Below are 24,304 nucleotides of genomic sequence, written 5' to 3'. Positions count from 1 at the left end.
CAGTTCATCGTAGCAATAGTTCTACAAAATAGGCTGATACGGCAGCCCTCGTTAGCCAGTAGGATTTTTGTGGCAATGGCGGCACACCGAAATAGACTACCGATGACATATTGTTTTACTATAACAAAAGTATGTAAACGCTTACAATGGTGACGATTTGCTCGTAATATGTCTTGTGTCTTTGCTTGATCGATTCTGCTGCGTTGGAGCGTAGGTATACTGTTTCAATAGTAAATATTTTTTTGTAATGATTCGCATGCTATCTGCCTACAGTACCCAGTAATATCCCTATGCGAATATGACCGTGATGGCATTCATAGCAGCTCAATGTTTTCACATTTTAAGAAATGTAAAATTGCAAAAAAAACACTTGTGAAATCTTTTCACTCATTGAGCCTTTTAAATGACTTCAATATTCAAACCCCGTCTAGTGAACCTACGAAAAAACCGCTTACGATTACGAGAACCCGACATTATTAGATGAGTTTATTAGTTTTTATCTCACCATCTTTCGCTGTTCGCTTGGTGAGGGTTTGGATAGTGATGGGGTTGGTCTCTATTGATTGCGAAGAATGAGGGTTTAGTGTATAACCATTTGATGCTACCGTTTTGATTTGATTAGATTTTCACATCAACACCTAAATCAACTATGACTATGGTAGTATCTAAATGATCACAATGCAGATTGTTGTAGGTGATTTCTGTAAATGTATATTTTGACCTTTTTTGTAACCTTTTCCATGTTTTTATAAGGCCATTTTGTATTAGGCCTACTAGTAACTACCAACACCACAACCATGTGCTTGGCCATTCAGCAAGCCAAATTATACTAGAAACTCCCCTGTCATACAGCCCACGACCAAAGTGATATTGGAAAAAAGAAAGGGTACTGATGGTTAAGAAATGCAATATTAGCAGTCAAATGGCACTGCAGTGCAATAGTATAACTGCAATGGTAGCTGTAATGTACTGGGTGTTAATACATGTACAACAAACAGCAATAATCAAAGGGAAAGATTATATGTTTATATCTCTCCTCCGCAATAGGAGAAATGCGATATTAGAAGCAAAAAACACTGATATTATTAGAATAACCAATATTATTGATATAGTAATACAGTAATAATAGAAAACCAATGCACAATTTTGTTTACACTTCAAAACCTCATAGCTAACAATATCAAGAAGTTGGGATATTTATATAGATTTTTAGAAAATCTATTTAACAAAACTATTTAGAAAAAATAATAACAGTAACATATTGCCCAACATCGGTCACTATATACTTCGATCTTGTAAATTTGAATGCTTATTCTTATAATTAAATCTTATAAAATCGAATAATTATTCTTATAACTAAATCTTATGAAATCGAATAATTATTCCTATAATTAAATATTGTAATAATCTCATAAGAATCGTTAGAAAAAATATCATGGTCATCTTCTTTACTTTTACTGCTTTGGACATTAGTTGGAATACCAAAGTACTCATAAGTGTCCAAAATGTCAGTACTTCGAAATCGGCAAAAAAGAAACGATTACTTTTGAGTACTTCAACGTTAATTACAGAAACCTTCGGCAATTGGACAATGCTATAGACTGGTGAAATGTGCACGTTTTTTTTCGTGAATTGTGCACGACTTAATTGTTCTATTGTCTGTCGCTCAGCGTTTCGTTTGCCGGCCTTAATTTTGATAAAAATAAGGCTTGTTAAGTTTTAATAACGATTTTAAGCCGAATTAATCTGCCTATTTATGTATAATCCGATCAGATGAGTAAGGTTTAGGAAATTTTTTACAAATAAAAAAGACTTGGTAACATATTTAGATAGGTTTATATGTGTTTTGTATAGTTATTATACTTAAAAGACTCCATTGAAAAATGGTTAAATTTGTTGATGAGATTTTGGTACAAGGGTTTGCGACGGCCGTTGATGAATAATTTTCGTTAGTTGTGTGCACATATGCATTTATCATAAATCTCCCAAACAATTTTTTCGCTCGTGTTTGGTCGTGGGATAATGGGCTGGCCATTGATGTTACCAGACAGACTGTTTTTCAGTTGTTTATGACACTTTATGTCAACCCTCATTAAAATTTTTTTCACTATTAGCTGGATATTTTTCTAGCAAATATTCATATCATGGTGCTATTATATGAACATAAGTATATGCAGTTGCATTGCATACACTTATGTTCATAAAATGGGTAACATCTATTAAACAAAATGTGCTTTGCGTTTCAAAATAAAACTTGCTCTCCCATTATGCAATGGAATACCATATGCATATTGAAAGACCTCCACGTATAAAAATATGCTGGTAATTGCAAGAGGTAGCCAATAAATGTCTAACTTGGCGCTGATGTTTTCTAAGACAATGTCAGGTAGTGTTAATAATCCGGCAGCTCAAAAATGTTTACCTGTTACTGTCAATCTAAGCTAAGATTTTTTGTACTTTGTTTTTCTATACTTGATTATTTTTTTTGTACTAAGTAAATAATTGTTTGCTTAAATAATAGTGAGTTGAACAATCAGTCAATAATAATGAACCTTTTTATTATTAACAACTCAACATGATATCCAAGATGGTTCAATCCAAGATTTACCAAGATGGTTGACAGGAAAAGCCAAATACTATAAAAGAAAAACGCTCACGTAGTAGTGAAATGACTCCAATCAGTATCTAGTATGTTGCGAGTATAACTCTGAATTGCAGTGATAATACTACAAATATTAGGTGAGACCAAATCAACAAGGGCGATGAATGATCAGTGAATTGACGTTATAAAATATGTAATACTAACACACATATTAAAATAGAGAAAATGACTACAAAGTTTTAATCAGCTCAAATAAAAGCTCTAGAACTGCTAGTTAGATTATTTTATATCTTTTCAATCAGGAACTTTTAGCCAAAGGCTGGTAATTAGTTTGTTGGGCCAAGGAAACAAGTTTTGTTGAAAATGAGCAAATCGACCACAGAAACCTTAGCTAGCTTTACACAACCAGAAGGTTTTTTAAATTTTATATTAGTAAACATTAGCAAAATGAAAGTTTTGTTTGGACCATAAACTTGTGAATTATAAGTAGCATGCTGTTTAAAAAAAACTACATGCCTTTACTGAATACAAGCCTATTAGTAGCTAACAATGGTAGCACAGTGTTTTTAGTTCGTTAATTTTGTTGCAGACTGGAATTATTATCTTTTACTTGTGATTTTAGCCATTATTTGGTGTAACAATTATTTGTGCAGTGCTTGCCTTCTGCTGCTTATCTTTTTGTATAGCTAACAGTAATTCTTTCTTCGACCTTAATTGATCTATTGATCCCATTTTCAGGCTATTACGAAACCGTATGCGCATAACCTAATAAATATATATACCAACAAACCTCTAATTGAACGCTGCCTCTATTTGAACGCCACCTCCATTTGGCTGTCACTTTACATTATTTGATCTTCACAAGCCTATAATATTAGTTGATCAGTAGAAAAGTTTCCACAAAAATTTATTAATGATGCATCATTTAAATCGATAACAATTAATTCTCTCGTTATCCAATTCCAAAGCTTTTCATTTTTTTTTCATTTAAACTTTGAAAGCAACACCATAGAAATACACCATAGAAATAATTAATAACTGCCTCAAGCTAATAGTAGTTCATTGTCTAACACCGCCTCGATACTTCGAAGTGTGTGCATATATAAAAACGGTTTACATATATGGTGCTAGATGAACGACTAGTTTTGGGCCAAAGGTTACGTTTAGCGATCAAAACCTTTACGTGTTGCATTTGATGCAACGCACACAAGTTTTGCTCAGCCAAAAAACTGTCTGGGCACCAATACCGAGTAGTTCAGCAGTGCAGAAGAAGAGTTGAGATCAGAAGACATTGTGGAAGGTATTGGACAACTAGAAGAGGTTTGTTCCATCGAAAGCAACAATCGGAATGAATCTATCTGAGCAAACGGTGCAAATATATTTTTTTAAATGTTAGTTTTTGTTTTTGCATGTATTATAAGTATGGCTCGTTTATGTCACTTGTTCATTAATTAATACTTGTAGCATTTGATAGGTTATCATTATATAACTTATAAATTTGCAGATTTATAGCATATTATTTGATAGCATCATTGCGGTAATCTGATATTACAATTGATTGACAGTGATAACTTCTTTTGTAGTGCACATGAAAAGCTAGTTTTGGCTGCAAACTGTAGCAGACATATCAACGAGTGCAACGAGCTTTTATTCAACATTGGTAAATATCGATATAAAATAAAAATGTATTCAAATTTAGAATGAAATAAATTTTTGAAAGCTCTGACAAAGTGCAAAGCAAGGCACAGGCTATAATATCATCACAGATTAATTGCAAGCAATAGATATCAGCTGGTAAATATATTTCTTGGCTTCCCGATGCATATTTTATTTAGAGATATTTGACAAGTTAGATGTAAGTTAGCAGATTTATTGCATTCAAAACATTTAATATCGGATCGTCAGAAAAAGAGTGCACAATATAGGTGACATTTGATTCGCCAAAATTCTGGTGAGTCATTTGAATAATACACCGCCAGCCTCCATTTGAACGCCATATCCAGTTGACCGCCACTAAAGAAAAAGGGTTAAAATAGAGCGCTATGACATTCAACTAGAGGTTTCACGGTATATATATATGTTTAATCTAAAGTTTGTGTAATACATAGGTTTTTCGTGTACAGCTGAATATAGTTGTGATGACAGTTTTGTACAAAAAGCTGAGTTATTCAAACTGTTTAGACTGACTAAAAATTGTTTAGTCATTTCAGTTAGAATAGGTGTTGACCTTCAATGTTACACAAACCATCGATAAATTATTTGTATAACTCAATGTTAGATTATTACAGTTAGATAAATAACACAGCTTGTCTGAATGCTCCACATTTAATAAGTGTCTTTCATAAGTCACTCACAAATGAGCATGAGTCACTAGAAACTTCCACAACAGTGGGTGTGGTTAACAGCAACATAAACACGGGAGTAGACAACTCTTAATACAACATCCCCCTTCAAGCTTTAAACAAGAATATAATGATTGTACTTACAACAAAAGTAAAATATAATAAACCTGAATGAGAAATATGTAAGAACTATTTGTTTGCCAGGGAATACAAACAAATGGAATACCATCAATGATTGTCTTTGCTATTTATTACCAGGTGCTTCAAACTTTATTAGGAACTATAGATTCTCTAGGATATACATAGAGGTGCATTTGGCTCCATACTGATAACATCTGATCTGTGTCTGAGCAATCTACCAGCTTCTGTCTCAACTATAACTTACATTGTAATAACATCAGATGCCGCGATCACCTTTCCATCTCTCTGTTTATCTCTGAACCACACATCATCTCCACAGTGAACCGGCGGTAGAAGTATTACTTTATAGTTACTATCATGGTTCTGCTTCATCTTTGACTTATATTGTTCATTTGATGCAATGAATCGGGCATGATCTGGTTGTTTGGGGAGCAGATCATCCGGGTTAGTTACCACAGTGGTTTCAAGTTTCTTTTCCATCAACAGCTCTGCAGGGGAGTACAGGGCAAACTATGGAGAAGAACGATAAGCCAACAGTGCCAGATATGAGTGTTCTTTTTTAGCCAGCATTTTCTTGATGGTTTGCACTTCTCTCTCTGCTGCTTCGTTTCCTCTATGATATTCTGGACTGCTTGAAACATGACGGAATCCACACTGGATGGTGAAGTCTGCAAACTCTTTACTAGCATACTGTGGACCATTATCAGACATTACCATTTGTGGAATGCCATGGCAAAAAAATATGAAATTCAGATGCATGATAACTTTTTTGATGAGAACTCTCGTGCACCTAAGAGAGCTAATTCTGGATAGCAGGAGTAATAATCAATAACTAACAGGTGAGTCTGACTCTTGAAGTGTAGAAGATCGGTGCCAAGCATTCGCCAAGGCCTATCTGGAGAAGCCGTTGGCTTCTCCAGAGAGGTTCCTATTGTTTGTTAGAATTTACTCTACAGTCTCTTACCATCTGTTCAATGTCTTTGGCATTCCTGGCCACCTCAGGGTGTTCTTAGCTCTTGATTGACACTTGGTGACTCCAAGATTTCCCTTAGACTCCAAGATTTCCCTTATGAAGATCCTTCAACACTTGTTATCTTTGGCTTACAGGAATCACTAATCGAGTACCAAGCATCAGAAAACCCTTTATTCATTGACTAGAGATTTTCTGTCAAAATAGGGTTTTAGAAGTATTGCTTCAGAGGACAAGTAGACAAGGCCACTCTCCTTCACCAATCTGATCACCTGGGAAATAGTTGTCGTCTCTCTGATTAACTTTCAGTTGCTCTAATTTGGAATCTGAGCCATTAGGAGATAGAACTAAATCAAAATAATGCTCAATTTCATCCATTTAAGCTACATCAGAACTATCTGGTTCTGCAGAGGTATATTGAGAGAGAGCATATGCCGTAATATTCATTGCTCCCTTAATATGTTTCATTGTATACTGAAATCTCTGTAGACGAAGCTTGAATCCCTGAAGTCTAGGGGCAATCTATCAAGGAACATATCTCCAAACAGTGATACCAAAGGTTGATGATCAGTCTCTATTGTAACATTTTCCATACCTAGGACAGAGTGCAAATTTTTCCATAGCCTAGCAGACTCCCAATCCCTTTTTTCTATAGTTTCATATCTCTGTTCTGTCTCTGCAAGAGAACGACTTGCAGTGGCAAGCAGCCTCCAACTTCCATCATCTTGAACTTGTGTGAGTGTAGCACCAAGAACCACTTTGCTTGCATCTGATGTTATTACAGTTTCTTTTTTACATCATATATAGCGAGAACAGGTGCATTAGCAAAAATATTTTTCAGCTTCTGAAATGCTTACTGCCATTTTTTTAGACCTCATTTACCATTCATGTTGAGCTTTTTTCACTCTTTGTTGAGTTTCTGAATTTCTGGCCTGTAGTTACTCCCCCTCTCTCTCTCTTCCTGATCACTGCAACAGTCCTGCCACACACTGTTTTGTTAACAGTGTTTCTACTGCTCAGCTGTCTTTTTATCAAATTAGTTTTGTTATGGTTAATCTGTGTACCAAAGAGAATTTTCTAGCACTTAGTTCATCCTGCATTTGTAACTTATATTATTCCAGTTTATCTCCATACCTTTCAGACATGCAGTTAGAACAGTATGGTGTATTCTTTTATTTTCAACAGACTCGAACAATTTACATTTCACTTGATAGGATTAAATTTTTGAGCTCTCGAATATTAAAATCATCGTTTAAATGTGCACAAAAATCATCACATGGTCAGTTTGCCATTCTCTGTTTCCTCATTGAGGGTGTGAAGTTTTGGTCATGTTTTTCTGTCTAAAAATAATTTTGTTTAGACTAAATTATTTTTAGCACAGTATTCTCCCATGACTTACACTTTCTTGTTTTATTATGGTTGATTATCGTCCTTTAGGCCTGAAGCATCTGCCAACACTTGCATTTTAGAATAAAGTTTGATGAGGCTGTCATAAAGCTTTTCACAGAATTTCCTCATTTTATAGTCTGCTGCAAGATGGAAACACATGTGGATTTATGCAATATATTCAACTGTAGTGTCATCAGCCGTTCATTCAGACTATCTGAAAGGTAGTCCCATCTCCTTATTAGTGGTGGCAAAGCCAATGCCGTTAGCTCTTTCTCTATCTCAAAGTCTAACGCTCCATAAAACAGCACCTTTCCCAGCTTCAGCGAGTTGCCTTTTATTTATCATGTGCATCTCGAGAACGGCCAAAACGTTTGCATTTTGTCGTAGGAGTTTATGAGCAATGATTGCTTTGCACCTCTTTAGCCAATCAAATTTCTTATTTATCCATGATTGTTTGAATGATCTAATGTACATTTGATATTGATGTTAGTGTTTTTACTCGCCACTGGGGATATTAAGCCATGAGTACATGTAACAACACTGTTTTTAACACAAGTAGTTTGTTGATGCCTGTATATACATGTATATATAGTTAGGCTTTGTTTGTAGAATACTCTAAATGTTCTGCAAGTTTGCTAGCTATTCAGAAAGATATATCTATGGATTCCCCAACCCCATCCTTGCGCTCTTGCTCAACTTCTCCATTTCCTATAATAGTCAACAGTGAGGTAAAGATTATTTTTTGCACTCAAGATTTCAAGCACTGTTATTTCAGTTATTTTGTAATTAGTAACTTTAGTGTCACCCGTATTATGATATACTTCAAACTTGCTTCCTCTTTGCTTGGCCACAATTTCAGTTCTACATTAGCATCTATATTCATGGAGATAACTAATTGTTATGTGCCCAAAAAAAATTAGTAAAACTAATCATTTCTATGTCTTTGTCTCAAATAGGGTAAAACATAACATATTTTGTGGGCACTAAAAGCTATAGTCAACCAAACTTGACTACTTGATTTTAGTGGAAAACACACTGAGTACTGAACCAACATGATCCACATTTTGCAGTAAGAACAGCTGGAGTTTTTTCATTTAGCTCACTTAGAATTTAAAGAGGCTCCGTCTTATGAAATATTCTTTTAATGCATGACATGCCCTCAGGGCTGCTAGTTTGGGGTTCAATCATTCGACATAACAGCATTACAGTTTTACCAAATGATTATTACAGCTACTATTATGAATTGAATTTAAATTCACCGTTTTTTTAGTTCTTTCGCTACCATATTAATTTTTTTATTCGAAAAGTTTACATATTCATTAAAACCTAATATTTGACAACTGCGCAGATAAATTGTCATAACCTTTGAACCACACAGTCTATAAAAATATTTTGATACCAATTAAATATGCATGAAATTTTACATTTGCTGATGCCATCAAAATGCTACACATGTTTTGCGGAATGAGCTCGGACACTTTTTCAGCCATTCTCGTTACAGTCGTGAGGATGTCCGAGTTGGACAATTTATCAAATTTATTACAGCTTATGGCATTATTATTATGGCTAAAAACAATCACTTTCAGCAGTACTGTTATTCGTTAAAAGTTAGTGCTGCGCAATATCTTTGCATCTCCATTTGATTATTTGGTCTCTAAATATATCGAAAGATATCAAATATTGGAGTTGTCTTCTTTTGATATATAGTGTTAGGCCTTAACATGAACAATATAAAAAAATATCAGTTAATATCGATTGAAAAACAGGAGTTGTCCCCTCTTTACAATAAGGAGAATAGACAACTCCAGTTTTGCAAAATAAAATAAGCTGGTATTTCGATAAAATATCAGCTTCGATATTAATATCGATTTGAAAACTGACCAAATATAAAATCGTCCACTGAAATATATCGTCACATCGAATTATACCGCTTTATCGTGCATCACTAACAAAAATCACCCAAAGTCCATAGATTTGTATAATTTGTAATGCGTCTGACGCGACTGTTTATCACTAAAAAGAAATCGCGATAAAATTTAAGTTTTTGCAAAGCGAAACTACTATCGTGATAGGTAGTAGACATTGTTTCCTTTTATCTAAGTACAGATACGATAGGCTAATTAATTAACTACTCACTAATCCGAAGCATTTTGTATAAAGCCTATTGAAGCCATACTATGCGGCTCTTGACCATGCGCAAATGCTTTGCCTAGCCGGTAGCGAAAGAGTTGATTTCATCAGCTTAGGAGTTATTGGTTGTTGATAGTTTTTGAATTATTGCTTATGAACTCTGATGAAATGCAGATAAAAAACCTTAATGAAAAGTTGTGAAACTAAACACGCAAAATTATCAATTGTCATAGACATACATATATTATAACTAAGAATTAACATATTTTGAAAATACAAGTTATGAAATATTGGAAATACTGAAACAAGGCAAATTGATTTTAAACTGTTACAGACCTTGTCAGGAAGCACCCAGAGTTTTGGATGTGAGAATTGCGAAAAATTGAAGCTGACAATTAGAAATGCCTTCGAACGAAGAGCGTCATCAATTGAGCTTCAAAGCAGCAAGTCTCAGTGCTGTACCAAAAACAAGCTTCCTATCGACTATACACACTATCGCCAGAAGCTGCATTGGTATTATACAGCATTTCATTACACAGATATTTTTGTTCAACTTTGACCTTTTTAGTTTTCTTTTATCAATATAAAGGCACGTCTGTGTTGCACTCGGAGGCAATTAAGAATTTGATAATCAGGATTTGAAAAAGCTCATTTAAAATTTTTATGCAATTGTTGCCTTTGGGCATACTTTATTGTCAGCAACCTTCTCTGTTTTACCTGCTGGATTGTGGGAAGTTTCATTAGAATAGCCAAAAACATATTAGAATAGTTTTAAAGCGGAAGGTTGCTGCCGTATTAAAAAGCACCGTCCTGAGTTCTGCGGCCTATACAAATGTGTGGCCTATGTATTGTTTTATTATCATTTTTTGGAAAATAAAGCAGATGCGACTTATATAGGGGTGCGGTTTATAGTCAGAAACGTACGGTATGTAAAAAGTGAATACTACCAAGGTTCTAAATTTATCCAATTTCAAAACAATCTTCATCATTGTAAATGAACAGAAACCTTCCCTTCCCAGCAGTTTATCAGCCTGTAAACATATTTTGGTTCAATGATGAGAATTACTTGGAAATTATGGCCTTTTCTGAGTGACGTTTTCAGAATTGTATTGACTCATTCCAATGAAATCTTAGAAGCATTGAAATGGCGTGATTGTTTATTCTCCTTTTCCTTTTTAACCTGTTTGCATATTCAAAGGTTTTAACAACTTTTTAGCTAAATTTTGACATATAGTTTCAGGGCAGCCTGTATAAATACTAAAAATGCAAATCCTGCTGCGCATCGCGTGTGCGAACATAGCCTTAGTAATTTCTTTCTATCACCCCTGATGTCATTATGTCGATGTGGTTCCTTATTGTGCTAAAATTGAGGCGTTCAAAGTTGATAATATGACTAGTTGTTTTATACTGTTTTCTGTCACCCAATGATGTCAGATTTGGTTATCAGGTTATACGAGTGTCGCTACTGCGAGTATCGCTCATTATATTCAGACGACATTGACAGGCATTTGAGTACAGAGCACTCTCTTGTTAAAAGTGAGCAAGTCATAAGTTTTCCAGGTAAGTGCATATTTTCATAGTTGCTTTGACATCCTTTTGATGGTACTGCTTCTCATGTCAAATGTTCTCTTAAATATCTAAATGTAACTCTCTTCAGTATATTTTTTTACAAACTGGTCAAACTTTACTTTTAAGGCAAATGTTAATAAATATCCATTCTTTATTTTGAAAATATTGGTATATTGCAATTTTTGACAGCTTAGACTGAATGCAACAGAAAGATTTAAGGAAATCTGGTATGTAGGCCAAGAGCTCTCACTTGATGGAATCGATAAAATGATAAAAGAGTGATGGAATTTTACTTTTTATCAGTATTTTAGGCAGAGGTTTTGTAGTGCTACGTGATCATCTATTAAAACATGTTAACTGAGTTTATTATAATGAAGACATGCGCTAAATATAGCTGTTAAAATTAACTTGCGAGTTGATATGATGTTCTCAAACTGTGCTAGAGTTTCAAAATTTGCCTTAAAACTATGTATTTTATTAGTCATTAATTAAAGTTAACAAAGCTAAAATTAACGTTGAAAACAGTATTTTTGTTTGTCATTCCTGCCCTTATCTGTGTTTCATGGCAACTTTATATCAAAAACATTTAATTTACTGAGCGACTTTGCATCCCATATGCATTGTATGTTGGTTACAAAGTACTCAATTTTAAGTAATTTGCACATGTGGTGATTGAAATATTTTAGTATACTGTCACTTGAGATAAAATAAATGAGTCGAGGCTGCGTAGGCTTTTTATGTTGTTTGTTCTTAAAACTCAGAACAATTCTTTGCTTTTTTTCATTGGCTGATTGAAGAAACAATATCAATGCTACAGCGTCTCACATTGTCATTGCTATTGTTGGAAGGGGTTGACACATATTGCAGAGAATTCTCTTGTGAGCCAATCAGAGATTAGTCTTGCCGAACTGGACACACCGGACAATTTGTCAAGGCAGTCTAAAGAATCAGTCTCAAGAATTCTTGCCGCCAAATCATTTAATTTTAAAGAGGGTGACGTAGTTGCATCACCGTCTGTAACTGTGAGTGAAGCACCTGATAATCTAACTCCCTCCGCTTCAGTACCTAGTGCGGATGGTTCTCATACTGAGGAAGTAGACAAGCCGATAGGGAACACTACTAATCAAGGTACTACCCCAGTCATATCTACACCAATGACCCGGAAGGGAACTAAGAGAAGGGCACCAGCAAGTAGGTGTCATATCGACAACTTCTAGGCTAAATGTATATTCGTTTTCGATGACAGTTCTTATCATTTTGTTTGAAGATATCTTTCCACTGTTTTATTTTTGTTATAATAGACTTATAGTTCTCATGGCTAACTGTTTGCAGGGTTGTTGATGCTAACACTGTATAAATTGGTATAACTGTCAAAATTAACTTTTGAACTTGATCTGGAACCGCCACATTTGTTTTAATCATCAGTATAGAAAAATATGTAGAGAAAGCAGTTTTGCAGTTTTTCACTAAAAAAACCGCGAAGCTTTTTTATTCTTCTCGGCTGGCTTCATGTTTTTGCTGTCACTTGACTATGCTTGTTGTCCCGAATGGGTAATTTGACTTTTATCACTTAACTAATGCGCTATAAGAATTGTCATTTCCTAGAAGCCAAGTGATGAGTGTTTATTAGAAATTTAACTTCATGGCAATAAAAGGTTTCAAAAAGTCATAAATTATTGGTAACTGAAGCTTTTAAAAACTCATTTAGGCGTTGAGCTCACTCATTTAATACCACAGGCCGTCTACAAAAAATTTCTGAAGTGACCAAAGCTAAAATCTTTCTGGTCGACGAGACAGTAAGAAAATATGAAGCCATATACATGTGTCGTTAAAACATTTTTGTTCAATTTTATTTTTATTATTTTATTTTCTACACCTACATCATCTGCAATGATAAAGTAGGTGTAGACTGTTAATATGTCTACAAAATACACTATAAATTGTCAGAAATAAAATTTAGTGTTCATGGTATTAAAACCATAATGAGTATACGACTTTAGGTTGTGATCATATTAAAGCCGAATCTCGAGATCCGAGTTTAGTTTACTTCATGATCAAGCAGGAATATCAACCGGGTCGTATGTCTATTTCCAAAGTCGTAATCCAATATAAAATAACTCAATTTGACTTAATGCATTTCAGATGCGAAAAACGTTTAGTTAATACTGCAAGTTATGAAAATGAACTTTTTTTTTATATACTGAGCACCTGTTTATATAATTCACCAATGCATGATAAAAGGAAGGAAAAAGTCATATTATAAAAAAGAAAAATAGTATTCTGATTTCTGACCCAAGAGAAAGATTAATGTAGCCATGAAGGCAGTGACGGCTGAAGAACAGAACCTTTGTTATCTTGGATGTCGAGGTCATTTTTTGAGGACAAAAATAGCAAAGATAGCTACGAAGTCTTTATAACAACAATAAACTAAATTATGCATTTGTGGAGGGAAATGAAAGCATTTTGTTAAGTTTTAACTTACACTTTGTAAAATGTTTAATTTTATTCATCGCTTGGTTTTCCAAGTTTTTCAGTTTCTGTTATTGCAGAATAAACAAATATGGATTTTATTTACTGTGGGTACCGCGTATATAGTGGTACTTGCAGCAAATTTATCTGCCGAGTGTTTTAACTGTTTTGGCGATTTCAGTCCCAAAGAATCCTGGCAGTCAGATTGCTTAGACAAAACTTCAAACGGAGGCAAAATATCTATACTTAGTGATAAATCTTTTAAAATTTAACGCTGCTGCCCCTTTGATGGTCTAAGTGACAAGCCCAAAATAGATACATTTTGTGCATATTTAGTAGTTGAAAGCCTATTAACGATAGAGTGACATATTAGAGTTATTTTATTGGCAAACGCTAGTGTTGGTGCTTGCTAAACTTAAGCTATTAAGTTTCCTAAGCAGGTTCAGAACCATAGACATAAATAGTTGTAGTCAATGTAGAGTTGCAGCAGTTACAGTAGAAACTACTGTAAGGTAAATAATCCCTTCCGAGAACATTTACGTTATCGTGATTCTAAGTCCTACCAACAGCAAAATACAGTCAAACATGGATAACTCAAAGTTTCAAGTTCAAGTTGTCCATGTTTGACTACATGTAAATTGCCTCATTCACTCCAAGATATTCCCACACTCACCTCTCTTCATAAAGATAAAAACTAATATTCAACGTTTTCACTCAGTGATTTTATAATAACTGTTGTATTATTGGTTTGTATCGATTATTTTTTATATCATGTTCTCTTGGTTTAGTGTTGAAGACACCTTCAATGTCATTTTAAGTTGATTTGTTCACTTTTTTCAAACAGCAAGGTCTATGGTGCAAAACATATGTTGAAAATAAAGTAGAACAAAAATAAATTTTTGCTTTAATAAAAGCTGTGTCTGTCTGTTCGTCGGTTGGGCAGTCTGAAGTTGGGTTTCGATGTTATTCAGAGTTATTCTTATTATTTGGTAGACTGACACTCCAAGACCTGCACCACTCAACCACCTTTAGGTATTTATGAGTAATTGTGCACCTACTTATTATCTGGGCTTTATTGCTTCATGATGATCTCTCAAGGCACCCTAGACTACCAGTGTACTTGTACATATCATAGAGATGCCCCTAAACATCGTTTCATTTCTCAAGTGCGGCAAAGGAGAAAAAACGCTTTAATTGGCTATGAGATTTTCATTATTAAACCACATTAGAGAATTTGCACTGACTTGATGCTTTGTTATATGGAATTTTTATGCAGTAAAAAGCAAAAGCTTTGCATAATTTCTTTAGTTTAAGTGGAATTTATGTAATACGTTTATGTTACAGGACCGTCTACTGTACATCCTTATGAACAAAATGGTAATTGTCATTTTATTGATATTGAGCAAGACCTAGCTCCACCAATAACTTTTATCACAGTGACCTTTGCTCTGTGGTTGACAGTAGTATTAAAAAGCTGAAAAACCTTTTCAAAGTTAATTTTGTGAACACGCTTTTTTATTGTTATTGATTTTCTGCTGATGTTTCGTGAAAATATCTTCTTGATCAATATTGATCTTCTTGATCAATATTGATCTTATTGATCAATATTTTTGCACAGACTCGGAGAAGGTCGAAGTGGTAAATATCAGAGATGTTTATAAGGCTTTGAAAAATGGCTTGATTCATTTCTATTTTCATCAACGATTGACAATTCAATTATCAATTCTTTTGCATCATATGTCATATGAGAATCGATTCAATTGACAATTCATTGCAAACACATCACAACTGAATTCTTTAGCTATCCTCACTTCAACGATTTGATTCAATGATTTGATTCAATTCACATTTCCCAAATAAACAAAATCAATTCTCTATTAATTCTTACAAAAATTGATCTATGACAATGTATCAAAATAACAATAACCCACAATTGCTAATTCAGCTACACACATTAGCTCAGTCTATTGATTGTTTGTATAGCAAATATTAACCGTTTCACTTAAGATTTTATTGGTTTTGAGAGGAATTAAGTCATGCCTATCAGTTTTTGCATACACTCGGTACTTTTGCTGTAAAACCAGATTTTTTGTCATATAACTTCATTTTAAAGTTTTTGAACCAGCAGAAAATCTGCACAAAAATTAAGGCATTTGAAAAACAAAAGAAATCTTTGATATTTTTGTAGTTTAGTGAAACAGACTTCAAAATATAAGCGCTGTCGCTTTTTGCTATTTAACCAAAACGCAGACAAACATCTATATATATAAATCTCAATGTTTGTCTATTGTTCATATGTCCAGTAATAGTCCGGTAATAGTAATAGTCCAGTAATAGTCTGGTAATAGTAATAGTCCAGTAATAGTAATAGTCCAGTAATAGTAATAGTCCGGTAATAGTAATAGTCCGGTAATAGTAATAGTCCAGTAATAGTAATAGTCCGGTAATAGTAATAGTCCAGTAATAGTAATAGTCCAGTAATAGTAATAGTCCAGTAATAGTAATAGTCCGGTAATAGTAATAGTCCAGTAATAGTAATAGTCCAGTAATAGTAATAGTCCGGTAATAGTAATAGTCCAGTAATAGTAATAGTCCAGTAATAGTAATAGTCCAGTAATAGTAATAGTCCAGTAATAGTAATAGTCCAGTAATAGTAATAGTCCGGTAATAGTAATAGTCCAGTAATAGTAATAGTCCAGTAATAGTAATAGTCCAGTAATAGTAATAGTCCGGTAATAGTCCAGTAATAGTAATAGTCCAGTAATAGTAATAGTCCAGTAATAGTAATAGTCCAGTAATAGTAATAGTCCAGTAATAGTAATAGTCCAGTAATAGTAATAGTCCAGTAATAGTAATAGTCCAGTAATAGTAATAGTCCAGTAATAGTAATAGTCCAGTAATAGTAATAGTCCAGTAATAGTAATAGTCCAGTAATAGTAATAGTCCAGTAATAGTAATAGTCCAGTAATAGTCCAGTAATAGTCCAGTAATAGTCCAGTTATAGTAATAAAGCTCGTGACATTCACATTGCAGGTGTACTAACAAGTGCACAAATACAATAACCACTGCAGTTTTATTACACCAGTCACTTGTACCATATAATCTATTTCCATTTAGCGATTGCATGCGATGAATAATTAATACAGTTCGCCGCCGGGTCACAATACCCCCGTTATAAAAAGTTTTTCACCTAAAAAAATGTAGGGCACAATGTTTTTTTCGTCTTCCTCATACAAGGCAAAATTCTTTTCAGTTTTCCCATACGATATCAACAAGAATTTTTCTGGAAGTTAAAATTTGGCAGTCGGTGTTCGGATTACGATGATATAATGAAAATTCCAATATGCTATTTGTCAAAATCCCTTTCACAACGCATGAAAGAGATACGATGCTCGCTTGTTCTATTTCAGACTTCAGCTTTGTTCATCATAAGTTATAGTAAAAACGAAACAGAAAACAGATAGGTGATAATATTTTAACTATTGATAGAGTTGAAGTTTAGTAAAAAACATACAAAAACTTAGCAATAATTATGTGTTTAGTAAGCTAAATTTATTTGAGTGAAATTTAATATTTATGTTGTATGTCTTTCTTGAAGGTAAGAACTACCCACGGTAGGGACTGCGCATAGTACATTGTAATGTTAGATTGTCTTACAGATCATAACCACTCAATACACTAAAGCTGCTATAGATAACTATGGTTAGTTTCTATAGTTAGTTTATTACCAATTTTTAATAGGTACTATATTAAAAATGTTGTCGATTTTACCAGGGGTGTTATGCATTAGATAATCACCAATTTCGTATAGAGTGGGTTTCTATACCACTCTATATAACATTTTCGCCTTACCATGCCCACACTGAAACAAATAAAAATCATGTAATTTTATACCAAATAATTTTTTTATTTGGTTTAAAATAAGTAAAATAAAATTTATTTAAAATGGAATCGTACTAAAAAAGACGTTATTTAGCCATTGCTAATTACTTCACATTTACACGTAAACACCTTAACAGTTTTATTTTTTTGTTTTATTTCAACTGCACAAAACCCTTTCTCATGATATGAAGTTTGAAAGTTAGAATGGTAACTGTTGTTATACGTTAATAAAAAATAAATTTTTTTGTCATAAGATTTTTTTTATTACCTTAGCAACGCCGGGCATTCGTTACTCATGTGATATAAAAATGTAGTAGCCAGAACTATCATTGATTGATGAAGTGTTAAAGGATTTCACTAACAGCAATACGTTTATGTCCCTGTTTACAATATTTCTTTTATCCTAAACCGAAAATTAAAAAAAATGAAACCACAATTTTATTCGCTGTTTTGTAAGCAAAGAAAAAACTTATGCAACTGGTTCGTTTTTGGCACAATCATATCATTTTCGGAACAGCGATATCTTAACTTCCTATATTTATTGTGGCAAAGTTTTGGGTGGATCTGATAACAGATCGTAGTATTTGTGTACGTAAAAAGTTGAGTCGGTATAAAAGCTGTACGGTAGAATGAACAATATTCATCAGCAGCTATAAAGCCTATAAATAAACATATTGTCAGTGCACAGGCAAACCATAAAGTTAGTGCATAGTATACATATTATTAATCAATCAAATATATGCAAGGGTATAAAAGTCTGTAAAAATGTGTTTAGGTGGCGACATGGGGCTGCTCTAACATCTTTGCTTTGGCGTATACCAAGTAACAGACTGTGTTGCTTAGGACATACTGTCAGTTGTAATTAAAGTAACCGTGTTTATTTTCCATCCATTCAGTAATTTTGAAGAGAAGGAATGGCGCGTTTGACTCGTGTAATTTTGCTTATTGAAAATAGAGATTGAGTCAATTCTTCTATGATGACAGTAAAGACTTGATTCAGTTCAATTCTTACTGGTAGGATGCTTCGAGTCAATACAATTTTACAGTAAGTAAAAGATACCAGAAACTCGATTCTTTTCATTTCATTTGGTAAGTCTCAAAACTTTCTCGAGAAAAAATGTTAACTTAGTGCTCTTCACTGGTAAATCCATCTTAAAGTTGTAGAATAATTTTTATTCTATATAACAACATCAACAGTGTCATTCACTTTTGTAGAGTAAAAACACTCGACAAGTTTTTTTTTACAAGAAACTTGCCACCTGTGGTTAGAATGTTGCTCCGGAAAGGTTAATGCAATATTGCTCAACGCATTTTTTTCAAAGGCATTCAATTAAAAAAGAAATTCTGACAATCACCCTTCAATATGTCTTTTGTAAAAATCACAAAACCATCATTACGAATGCATAAAGGAAATTATGTTTTTTGTTTATCTAGGAGATTTGTAGTATGTTGAAGTTTTCTAGAGATTTTTGAAGTAGTTTCTTTGCATTCCAGTGCACCTGTTGATAGTTTTCAACTGTTCATTGCAGAAAACAAAAAAGTGAAAAGTTCTGCTGTGCAACCTAAACAAGATTCATCTAACGAGATGAAACCAAGTCATGAAGTCTTCAAAGAGATGACCGACACCCTCACCAACTGTGTTCCTGTTACTAAAACTGATACTAAATTTCATATGAATACGAATGGCAATATAAATCCTAGTCCTAATGGAGATCATACTACTGAGACATCCAAAATTCTAGAGAATAATCAGTCTAACGATCTCTCAGTCGCCCAACGTGCCCTTCTTTCTCCTATTCAAACCATGAACCTATCAGAGTTCTCTGATGTATTAGGCTTGGAACAAATTTCAAACACAAAGGATGCAGACAAGTGGAAGACTGCATATGCTGGGGAGTCCCAGAACAATGCAAAAAGAAGCCAAAGTGATGCATTGGACTCTGTACCATTGCCTAAGTTTAAAAAAACATACAAGAGTTCTAGAAATCGTACCTTCGCAAATACCTCGTCGGCATTCTCTACCGCAGCTCTAGCAGAATCCGTTACATCAATGCTTCTTCCCAAGATTTGTTCCGCCTCAACAGTACATACACTCTCATCTTCTGATCTCTTGAAATTTCCTTGTTATAATGGATCTTTAATTCCATCATTTGTCGACGTAGTTAAAGGCCCTATTTTACAATTAGATGATACAACTCCCTCATCAGATATTAATTCCCAAATTCTTGTAAACCCGTCTCCAGATCTCGGAGGTGCTTCAGATAACTCAGCTGATAAAGAAGCTGGTTCCAGTTTGGATAACATTCACGCTCCACCAAACTCAGATCATTTATACTCTATAGCTAGTCCGCCTAGAAACTCTCAACACGCTGGTAAGCAATCATCTGTCAGAGGAGGAAAGCAAACAAATTCTAGTAAGACTGTGCTCTCTAGACTGTTTGAACCCAAGTTGGCTCTGATACCACTGGAGAATATACTAGGAAAAGGTTTGTTATTGAAAGGTTAAAACATACTTGTATAACTGATTGCTGAGATTGTTCATTATGAATCTAAACCAATATAACACAGGTTTTTGTAGGCTTTAGCACTTAGCTTGAAACCAGGCTTACATAGATATAAATATTACAAATTTCGTATAGTTTTAACTTTGGGATATTTAATGTGATCAAAGTATATTTATATATATATATATTACTTCGGGAAAGCTTGAAACATTTTAAAGGTGATTATGAAACCACTCTTTCAATAAAGTATTTTAGGGGAACACAATGTAGCATTTATGTATGCTTTAGTTTCAAGTTGAACTCCTTTACAGAAGTGGTACATTGTATTTTACTTTAGCGAGCTAATGACATTTTTTATGACTGTTCTACCAGTCATTGTTGTTTGCTTTTTTTGTTTTTATGTTGCCATTACTTCTTTACTTTCATATTCATTACTGATAACTACCTTTCTTGCGCAGTTTCTATCATTACGATTTCTATCACACTTACGCTGTTATCCTTGCTAGTTATGCAATCTACTTGCTAGATGTCTAAAATTGGTTCTGTTCCTTATGAACACAAAATTTTACATGCAAACAATTTGTAATCTGTGTTTCATTCATCTTTTAAACTTCTCCTGTTTTAGATCTGCTGAGAGAGAAATACAATTGCCTCAATGCTATAGAAACTAAAGACAAACGCAAATGTCAGTTCTTAACAGTTATTAACATGTTTACACTTTTCACTTGTTTGCCGTGTAAAGTGTTAGTAAATTTTGTTCTTTTTTATCCAAGTTTATGTCACTGTAATGGAGAATTGACGCAACTGAACGAAAACTGATGAAAGCTAATGCAACGGCAATTTTTGTGCTTAAATTGCAGTATCGAGTAGAAAGCAACCATTATTTTATTGGTTTTTTTCTGCAGATGTGTGACTTTCTAGTAAAAGAATAGAAGATATACCTCCTGTCACTTGTTTTGCCACTTGTCAGCTGTTAAATAATTGCCAAAGATATATCATTATAGCTCAACTGCATATTTTCTAGGTTTGAATGTGACAGCTAGGAAGAGCACTGGTGGTCGACGTCGTAAGTTATGCTCTAATCCTGTTTTTAACTTCATTTGTAAAATGAGTCTAACCATGTATATCAAACATCTAATATGAAACCAGTTGGATGATGTTTTGACAAAACTCAAAGAAATAACGCTTATATGTGACAGCTTCTTGTTGAGAAAGCCTTTTTGACAGTGCTAGTGAACTTGTTAGAAGTTTTTCTAGAGCTATTGAGATGCTATTCTCTTGCTGAAAAGGACATGATTTACTCCTCACTCTCAGCTTTTATTAGCTACTAGAACTGAAATTGGAGAGTTTCATGTTTAGTTAGTTTCATCACTTATAACTTCAGTGTCAGCTTCCTGAAACATTTTCTGTAGTTTAGCATATTCATAAATGATATACCTTTTTAAGTAGCCTTTTTGCGAAGTGAAATACAAAAGTGTGTGTGTGCGTTTAAAGCAAATCGCAGCCTTTATCATACTTTATTCTTTTGTTACTATAGACAAGAAATCCAATCCTAAGGGCTCCATAGATTCTATGCCTACATCGGTCAAAGCATCCAGCAGTACTTCTTTTTCAAAGGTGAGTACACCTTTAGAGCCCTTCTACGACTTGCTCTATTCTCACGTTGCTCTTATATGTATGCTCTTATATAGCACTCTATCTTTAAAAGTAACTCCGTGTATTCTTTTTCCTTTTTATTTTAAGGTTTTATTGTTCTCTATATTCTTTGTTATGTAATATTATATGTAGCTTCTTTATAGTCTCTTCTCCACCGTATTATTTAGTTTTAGGTTTTTTGTATGTTCTTATAGTTTTGCATATAATCTTATAGTTCTGCATATACTCCTATAGTTCTGTATATTCCTAAAAGCTCTGCATATACCCCCACACCTCCGTATTTACCCTAACAGCTCTGCATATACTCCCACAGCTCTGTATTCACTTTAACAGATCTGCATATACTCTCACCGCTCTGTATTCACTCCCACAGCTCTATATATACTCCTACAGCTCTGCGTATACTCTCACAGCTCTGTATATACTCCTACAGCTCTGTATACACTCCTACAGCTCTGCATATACTCCCACAGCTCTGCATATACTCCCACAGCTCTGTATTCACTTTAACAGATCTGCATATACTCCCACAGCTCTGCATATATTCCCACAGCTCTGCATATACTCCCACAGCTCTGTATTCATTCCCACAGCTCTATATATACTCCTACAGCTCTGCATATACTCCCACAGCTCTGCATATACTCCCACAGCTCTGCATATACTCTCACCGCTCTGTATTCACTCCTACAGCTCTGTATATACTCCCACAGCTCTGCATATACTCCCACAGCTCTGCATATACTCCCACAGCTCTGCATATACTCCCACAGCTCTGCATATACTCTAAAAGCTCTGTATTTACTCTAACAGCTCTGTTTATCCACTTTCAGCTCTTTACAATGTCATTTAACTCTTCACACTTAGATGAAAATGCATACTTATTTTCTGACTCTGAATACTAATCTAACTGCGGTTGTATTACATGGTTTGCCTTACTCTCTGACAGCTCACATTATCTCATTTTCCTCTTCAGCACCCTTTGTCATCATTTAGCTGTGTTGGTGAGAAACTTCTCTGATCAGTATTTGCTAAATATAATGCAAGCAGAGTCAACCGAATGAACAGTTTTAACATTTTTGATCTATGTATACTGTTATATCTGTTGTGCAGAGCTCTATGTTGCCTCCTGTGGCAATCATGTCTCCTCTCCACATCACCACCGATTGCTCGTCATCCGTGACTAGCATTTCGCCGGTGAAGAGACTATCCTACAAGGAGATGAGCAATTCATCAGCGGATGAGGATGATGACCCGTGGCCCAGCCCTCGAGATCAAGAGCTCTTGTGTGAATCAGCTTCCTCTAAATCTAATGAGAAGTTGATCAGAGATAACTCTGCAGCTAGTTTTACATCAACACCTCATCGGCAGATGTCAACTCCGCTCCTTACTATTGGCAGATGCTCCGCTACACCCGAATCATTTTCGATGTCTCCTAACCAATCTACCTCAAGCAAAATGTCAGGACGGTATCCGCCCTCTAAAAGGATTACTAAAGAGATAATCAGTTATGCACTCACATCGTTTTGTCTCCCAGATACGGCCAAACTCTTCCCCGTCAACAAGAATTCTCCTGTTCGTTCTCTCGTCTCTGAATGTGCAGTCATTCGTTCGCATTCTACGGTTAAGTTTGTTCATGATAAGAGGTCAAAGTGTATCAAACACAACTGCAGACCAGCGCTTGAGATCAACTCTGACATATCCCTTAATAACTCGGCCATCGAAGATGAAGAGGTTGCTGTGAGCAATGTTTGGCCTGGTCCGTCTTCGTCGGATGAGGAGAGGGAGCTGAGCAGTACTTCATGCTCTCAAGAAGCTCTTCAGTTGCCAAGTTTGCAAACTAGTGTTAGCAGTGCCTCTATAGTACCCTATCAACCTGGCTGATCATTCACCTTCTCAAATGTGGCTTCATTCTTGGGCCGGATCTCCTTACATTGTTGGCTTTATTGGTTAACTGTTTCATGTTGTTTTAGTCTAAGTTAAAGTTGTTTTATTGTGATATCGTCTCTAGTTTTATATTCGCAGTTAGTCTTGCTTAAGTATCGCAATAAGTATTTGTTCACTCAAGTCTATTTGCATTAGATCAGAGTCAGAGTTAAATTGTGAATTATTTCTGCTATCTTTGCCAGTAAGTAGTCAACTATTAATATAGCTTTTAAAAGGATAATCAAAGTATTTTTGTTCTATATAATTCTCTGAGTTCTCTAAATTGGCTAGGGGAAAAAGTAGTTGGCCACTTGTTGTATGTCGGGAAGATGTTTGGTAAAAGGATACACTGTCATATAAACTGAAATGCTTCTCTGTTGTCAAGAATTTTCAGTCTATTGTGAAAGCAGTGAATTTTAAAGATACCTCAAAGTTTTAATAAATGTATATTCTAAACATTTCATATTGTTTTATATACGGAATATTTTGTGCGGATTTGTTTGCATTTGAGCACTTAATAGCTCATTGGACGATAGTCCTTAATCGTTCGCAAGCTCTTGCTGCGTCTCTGACTTGCGTTAAAAATGTATCAATAATACACGATAAAGCACAGTTTTATATTTCATAGCCAGAGAGCAGATTATAGATAACAGATTTTATTAAATGCTGGAATATGTTTGCAGTTTTCTGCTGAATTTTGAAAATACAGTATTTTCGTTGGCTT

General features: G+C 34.4%; 1 protein-coding gene across 3 annotated transcripts; it reads left to right on the top strand.

Moving 5' to 3' along the window:
- The first annotated feature begins 74 nt into the window (after positions 1-74).
- Positions 75-24,304, top strand: LOC137405840 (uncharacterized). 3 transcript variants are annotated; one of them, XM_068092258.1, is made up of 10 exons: positions 75-214; positions 8,054-8,172; positions 9,909-10,087; positions 11,022-11,134; positions 12,011-12,334; positions 19,024-19,980; positions 20,624-20,683; positions 21,023-21,064; positions 21,536-21,615; positions 22,768-24,304. In XM_068092258.1, the coding sequence occupies exons 2-10, from the start codon at positions 8,104-8,106 to the stop codon at positions 23,536-23,538; spliced, it is 2,595 nt and encodes an 864-aa protein (XP_067948359.1). In that variant the 5' UTR covers positions 75-214; positions 8,054-8,103; the 3' UTR covers positions 23,539-24,304. The 3 variants fall into 3 exon arrangements, with proteins under 3 accessions (XP_067948359.1, XP_067948358.1, XP_067948360.1); XM_068092257.1 differs by having other exon boundaries at positions 77-210; XM_068092259.1 differs by having other exon boundaries at positions 87-129.

This window comes from Watersipora subatra, chromosome 10, assembly GCF_963576615.1.
Source record: "Watersipora subatra chromosome 10, tzWatSuba1.1, whole genome shotgun sequence".
Taxonomy (NCBI): Eukaryota; Metazoa; Bryozoa; class Gymnolaemata; order Cheilostomatida; family Watersiporidae; genus Watersipora; species Watersipora subatra.
The sequence above is the reverse complement of the archived record's forward strand: the minus strand, read 5'-3'. Positions and strand labels throughout refer to the sequence as shown.

What these genes read in the sequence shown, in the direction of transcription:
- LOC137405840 (XM_068092258.1), top strand. Translation starts at nt 8,104, where the DNA reads ATGGATTCCCCAACCCCATCCTTGCGCTCTTGCTCAACTTCTCCATTT. An exon ending in AACTAAAGACAAACGCAAAT is followed by an intron (nt 20,684 to 21,022) that starts GTCAGTTCTTAA and finishes CATATTTTCTAG; the next exon opens with GTTTGAATGTGACAGCTAGG. An exon ending in GCAGTACTTCTTTTTCAAAG is followed by an intron (nt 21,616 to 22,767) that starts GTGAGTACACCT and finishes TCTGTTGTGCAG; the next exon opens with AGCTCTATGTTGCCTCCTGT.